This window comes from Branchiostoma belcheri, unplaced genomic scaffold, assembly GCF_001625305.1.
Source record: "Branchiostoma belcheri isolate BF01 breed outbred unplaced genomic scaffold, Haploidv18h27 scaffold230, whole genome shotgun sequence".
Classification (NCBI taxonomy): Eukaryota; Metazoa; Chordata; class Leptocardii; order Amphioxiformes; family Branchiostomatidae; genus Branchiostoma; species Branchiostoma belcheri.
Genome location: NW_017803825.1, coordinates 236,517 through 243,060, shown reverse-complemented (window position 1 = coordinate 243,060; position 6,544 = coordinate 236,517). Strand labels below are relative to the sequence as shown.

At 41.7% G+C, this 6,544-nt stretch overlaps 2 protein-coding genes across 3 annotated transcripts in view; one reads left to right on the top strand and one right to left on the bottom strand.

Annotated features, from left to right (window-relative positions):
• Window positions 1-4,654, bottom strand: part of LOC109470757 — a 38,313-nt gene extending 33,659 nt beyond the window's left edge. The window contains exon 1 of the mRNA XM_019769827.1: window positions 4,464-4,654. The gene's annotated coding sequence lies outside the window, so the exon portion shown is untranslated. The remainder of the gene's footprint in view (window positions 1-4,463) is intronic.
• Window positions 1,078-6,544, top strand: part of LOC109470756 (rho GTPase-activating protein 7-like) — a 30,991-nt gene continuing 25,524 nt past the window's right edge. The window contains exons 1-3 of one of the 2 annotated variants that reach the window (XM_019769820.1): window positions 1,078-1,375; window positions 2,483-2,623; window positions 3,265-3,298. In XM_019769820.1, the coding sequence (XP_019625379.1) occupies window positions 1,136-1,375; window positions 2,483-2,623; window positions 3,265-3,298 (415 nt within the window). In that variant the 5' untranslated portion in view covers window positions 1,078-1,135. Of the gene's footprint in view, window positions 1,376-2,482; window positions 2,624-3,264; window positions 3,299-5,160; window positions 5,497-6,544 lie in introns of those variants that run through there. The other variant, XM_019769821.1, reaches the window with a different exon arrangement.

Here is a 6,544-nt window from a genome sequence, read left to right as displayed (position 1 = left end):
AAACGTCTTTTTCTGGCACGTTATCTGTATACAACGCCTTTTTGAAGGTTGCTCCAAATTCTCGGCATATTTGGACACATTGTAGTCTGTACCAGCCGGCACAGTTTGTGCATTCCTGGGAGGGTAAGTAGAAAGACCAGTACCCAGTAGGTAAGCTATGGCACATACAAAGCCCATCATAAGTACCATGTAGAGCCTATTTCTTTTCACAATATTAAATTTATACTCATGGAGTATTTAGTAATACTTTTCAATAGAATTTGAATGTAGACAAGAGTTACTAGTAATACTGAGAGAACCGAGGAAAAAAGACAGAGATTATCTGCAAAATGTCAATGAGGGATTGTCTAAACAAACTCAGGTCCTAACAATAATATCAGGAGTTCACACCACCATACTTTTGTATGAAATAATACTAGTATCTAAATAGGTTGACTCGTAAACAAGCTTTGTTATGTTAGGCCACACTAATTTAATTTGTTGGTTCTCGGATTTTTTTCAGAAAAAATATGAAGAGATAGGGCGAAAAAAATAAAAACGTGTCTAGGCATTCTATTATAGCCCTAAATGCTACAATAGGAGCCATGAAGTCAACACAAAAGGCTGGGTTAATATTCAAACAATGAATTTTGAACCATCTAATCAAACCACTGCATTGATAGATGGAAAAAACTGTAACAACTAGGAAGAAAAGGACTTTCCTCAACTGTTGGGGGCAAAATATTGGCATATTTGAGTTGATTCAGAACCAGAATCTTTTTTCTCAAATATGAAAAAAAAGATCAGGCCAATCCGAGAACCAACAAATTAAATTGGTGTCACTGCGCCCTATCATGACTAACACCAAATGCTGAATGATTACAGGGCCTTATGTCAGAACATTTACCAACAGATGCAATTTTGTAAATAACTGTTGTTTTCTGACATAAATCTACCATGGACCAGAGTACTAGTAGTGTTTTTGTGAAGCTTGTTTACAAATTTAACTGTTTCAGATCACGATGCGGAAGTATGAGTCAACAGGATTTTTCCACATCAATTTACTTTATCTACATGTACATATTGCCCTTTGGTGTGGACATTTCCCCCTTGTGTACACAATCTATGTTGCTAATGGTGTGGTACACTGGTTTGAATGTGCCATTTGTTTTGTATTTCAATCTACTACTGCAGTGTAAGACCCCTTTTTCAATCCATCTATTGGCAGATAAAGATGGAAGATGATAATTTTTGGCCAAAGCGTCCAGACTCACTGGAGTTGATGTTGGATCTACTGGACTGGGAGTTAAAGAGCCTTCCTAGTCCGCAGAGCGATGCCACGTCTACATCAACATCACTTAACTCCACGCCATCCCAGGAACGGCATGCCCTAGGGGTGCGTATTGAAGTTCCATATAGCAAGTTAGCCTCTACCAGGCAGAGTGAAGTGGGTCGCAAATTGGAGCTTCTATGGCCCGGGATCTTCTCTGACTCTGGTATACTATCCCTTTATTTCGGCCAATTTCTAATATTTTTCCAGCGATCCGCGGTGCCTGGTAGAGGCTAATAGCAAGTATGGTCAATTCTTTTCGTATCATTACATCACACTGACTTAATTTTATGGATGACCCCCAAACTAGTGCGCGCAGGCGAATAAAATATTCTACCCCCACCCCCCCAAATGCTGCTAAACCACAGGAATACAAAGCTGGTACTGTGAATTTGTGGTAGTACGTAGCGACTTTTAAGACATTTTGCGGCATTTATGAGTCGGCACTGTACTGTTCTTGATTTCCGTGAAGCTTCGGCAGCCTGGGTGCCATCCTCTGTAGTTACTGCCGCCTCCCTGTTGTCACGCTACCATGGACTACGGAGGATGGCACTCAGGCCAGAACCTCAGTGATTTTTTTTTCCGAGAACAGGCAAAAATCAATGCGCGCAGAGATGTCACCATAAAATCAGTGTGGCCCTATAGGCAAGAACAATCAGAGGACTGTCACTTAACTGGCCTAGTCCAACATACTTATATATATGGTATCTACATGTGGATGCTCTATGGTGACTAGCTTTTAAGGAAAGTTTCCCTCCTACAATTTAACTTTGCAAATCATCTGCAGTATGAGAATACCGAAATGTCCACTTTGGTATTGAAGAATTTTTAAAAACTGCTTACACTTCAATATTGGGATCAATGATCAGCGAGCGCTGCCTGAGATGACTTGGACATGTTCACCGTATCCCCAGTTCTTTAGAATCGGGAGGAAGCAACACTTGATTGTCAACTTACGATGTCAAACACAGGGCTGACACTTGAGTTGCTAATAGCACATTAATCCAACTCCACCCCACTACCCCTAAACAGCCCACCCAGAGGTTAGGTAACCAAACCCCCATGCACACCCATCGAGTCACAAAAGGGTAGCCCTGAAAGGTAGCCCAGCCAAGACCCTAGCCCATTGTTTCCGGTTACCCAATTTTAATCCTTAGACTCTTTCTGCTCCAGACCCAAAGCCAACTCCATCAGCAGGACTCGGTGACCAACTCTTCGCTTTGTTCATCCCCATACTCCTCACCTGTGCCCTCCCCAACAGCATCACCTGATCAGTCCCCGGAACTGGTGCATGGCAGTGGTGCACGCCCAAAAGTGAGCTTGTCTCCACACTTCTGTATTGGACATTCATGTGACCTCTAACTTACACTTATATGATATACACAATGTACAGTATTATGTAATTTACGAGAATTTAGCCATACAAACACAACAAAAACATCTAATAAGCTTGCCTCATTCTGGGTAAATTAAAGTGTACAATATATTCATTTGCCATCCATTTCATTCTACACGTACTTATTACTCTGGACATCTATTTACCAACAACGTATTCTAGTCAATTCCATTGCCTTGCTGTTCGTGATCTACTTTGTTTTGTTTTTTCTTCCATTTTGTTCCAATCCGCTCCACTTTACTCCATTTAGTTTCATTTTGCTCCATTTCATTCCATTTCACTCAATTTGATTCATCTTGCACTTTCTGTACACCTGTAGAAACTGGAAGGCAAAATCAGACAGACTAGCTAAAAAGAATTAGCAAAGGAATCAATCTTACTAAGAAACAACATACTTGTCAATGGGATATATCTATAATGTTACAGAAGCCTGTTTCAACACATGACTTTTGACAACTTGTCAAAATCTGATAATGCTGTAACGTTAATGTTTTAAAATGCTCAGTGGCAAAATGTTTGCCAATACACAATGTATTGAATGTAATGTTATGTGTTTCAGGTGCAGAAGGTGTGCACTCACCATGAGAATGTAGGTGAGTCTAATAATTCTATTTTCTTATCCACTAGGACTGACTAAAATGACTTTCAAGCTTAAATGACTAATCTCTATATAAGCAGATCATTACGATGGCAAGGCAGTATCCATTTGGCAGAGGAGTGTCCATTGCCCTTTGGTATCCACTGAACGCCGCAAAACTGATGCAAGCAGACCCAGGTGCGAAACATGCTCAAAAAAAAAGATGCCTAAATTTTTAAACCTCAGGTGGTAATGTGGGTGATGAAAATAGGTGAACTCACAGATATGGTATAACAAACAGGAAATCCCTTTTTCTTTCTTTTTTTACTAATTTTTAGGTTCTTATTTCAGAAAATGTAAGACTAATTTCTATAATCATATTCTTTGAAATTTGGCAGCACAGCAGAAGCAAGCTATCTATCACCTCATCATCATCATCATCATCTATCACCTAAGCTAACATAAATATTCTGATTAAAACTTCAATTTCAAATAGATAGGTCAGTTTATTTCTACTTTCGCTATATGTTATATGCTTATCAGTTCCCAGTGTATTGAAGGAGTTTTGATGCATTCCACTAGAGGGCGCAGCTATGTAGGTGTGTCATAATTTGTGAGGATATGAATGGGGGGATCTGAGTGGCCTGACACCCTGCCTTTTCCATAAACCCAGGCCCAAAATGAACTTACCAACTGTCAAACACATCTAGAGTGATTGGCAACATCATACAAACCAAGGACATTATATAGCCAATTATCTTCAGTTTCACTCAAAAAAGACTTGTGGAGACACTCAAGGTGTTGATAGGAGTGACGGGCTCCCTGCCAAGAGGACGGTTCAGAGGTTCTCAGACGTGTTGTGACAATCCAGCCCAATTGTCCTTGGACAAACAAAGGGGTTGTGTGCCCAAGGAGGCGTGTGCATGCAGTACTAGTGAGTGTGATGCCTTTTGCAAAGTTTCAATTTAAAAGAAAATGTGTATTTTAATCCTGTAACTGTTAACGTTACACAGTGAGTTAACGTTACTTTCAACGATGTATTTTGAGCCACAGTATCGTTGATCAACGTTTTTTTTTTTTACATTTCGTTCCATTTCGATCCTTTTCGTTTATTTACACATTTTCTGTACATCCCAATTCAATAACTGTTTGTAACAGTTACATGGAGTTACCTAACTTACCGTAGGTCTCTTGACCTGTCCTGGTTGTTTGGGAGTAAAGATAACAGCACCATGCTGCCAGCCAGATGAAGATGCTCCCGACTCCACTCTGTGTGACTCCATGGTGTGTCTGAGTTTGCACAAATATCTCTCGCTGGCTTCCTGGGGGCCCGGCGGCATATTTTCATTCCTGCCGCTAGGAGCGCATGATGACAGTAAATAGACTGAAGGAGCTTTGACAACGTTGATATAATTAACCAAGGACGTTCTTGGTTTTAATACTGAAAGGATGTAACATATTTTAAACCACACTCGACCACGGCTTGGGCAAGACTGATACAGAAACACATGGGTCCTGTCCTTTATTAGATCCAGATGTGTTGCTGGTGACCGGACACGAATCCCCACGAATCCTACCCCCTACGAGTGTGGGTGTCTGTGCTGTGGAATCCGCTCGGCAGCCAAGCTTCAGACCGCTCAAAACAGTTCCAGGGCAAACCTTGTATCTATCGCAACAGTGCAACTGCCGAACTTATGTGAGATCATGTAAAATAACGGGCCAGTAAGTTAGTTTGTCAGAGAACGATGAGAAGATACGATTTTCTATCCCCCAAGCCCAGATTCCCCGAAGACCCCAACAACATCTGGGGCTGTTTTAGATAAGGCTCTTGTTGTGACGTATGAAACGTCATGATGACGTATGTCCTCTGGACCAATCAGCGCGCGAGGCCGGCGGGCGGGTTCCCCCACGTCTCGGTGTGTTGACAGTGAATAGACGCGTGTGTCAGGAAATTTTTAGACTTGGCAGCAGGAAGCAAAATGTTCCAATTTTCTGACGTTAAGCGAGAATAGCCAGTTATAAGGTGATTATATGCATCACCAGTGGGAGGCTGCCGTTCTCGCCGTGTTGTTGTGTAAATGGATTACGGGCGTGTGGCCCGGCAAGGCGGAGAAAAAAGATGGTCGCTTCAACATGCCCGACAGGATCTCAAGTTGCACACTGAAAATCTTCCACCCCTGGCTTGTAAAACCGAGGACCACAATTTTAGGGAAGGTTAGTATTGAAGCGGTACTTTTGTGGAAAATTCCACAACGTATATGTCGTGAAATTGGTATGTTTTGTACATGATTAGAAGACTCACATGAGGCGTGGCATGGCACACGGTTTGTTATATCGGCAAAAATTTATGCAAAATAGCTGCAAGAAAGGAAATACGTTTTTGTTGTTGTAGGTTTGTTACCAATCTTCACTGTGGCAGATGTACATCCCTTTGTCACCGTTAAATGCCGCACCTTCCTGTGTGTGGCGGTCATGCGAAAAAAAAAAGGGACATGTAAAAAACGTTACCCCCCTCCCCCCACAAAGTAACAGCTGAATACCTACTCTCCAAGCAGAGGTTTGGACTTTGGCTTATTTTTGGCATATTCTACCCCCGGGGAAGGAGACAGCCTTCCGTGGAAGGGTTATGTTCTTGGTCAGTGTGTTCGCAGCTGAAAGTTATGGTTGACTCGTCAGATTTCTTTGGGTCTTGGTATGATTTGCAAGTTTTTTTTTTGTTTTTTTTATTGTACAATTTGTATTTGTGATTTCGAGTGTCAAAATGAAATACTCTAGGATGGCTTTTGGACACCCCCCGCTTCGCTACAATTTATGCCGGGTTTTACCATTCAGAAAAGGGGGCAAACATAGGGGTGCCTTGTCCGATAAAGACTAGGTTTCCATAGAACGCTGGTAATCCTGTCATCATAGCCAATCATTCACGAAAGAAATTGCGGATTACAATCATGTTATAATTTTGAAGCATAATTGCAGGAAGTGTATTTGCATTGGTAGTACTGTACGGTATTCTCTTAGCGAAGGTATTATACATGCCAGAATGATCGTCTCTATGGGGGCCTGCATGGGGGGTCCCAACAACGCTATACACAGAATTTTGAAAGCTGGCTTCGTATTACTCTGAATTCAGGAAATTTCTCAATTACGCTTTACGTTTCCAAGTAGCTACAACACTACGTAGAATTAAAATGCCGAATACGCTCTACGCAAAATGGGCCAATTACGCTCTACGCTGAATTTAGAGCGGTCCGTCTACGCTCTTCGT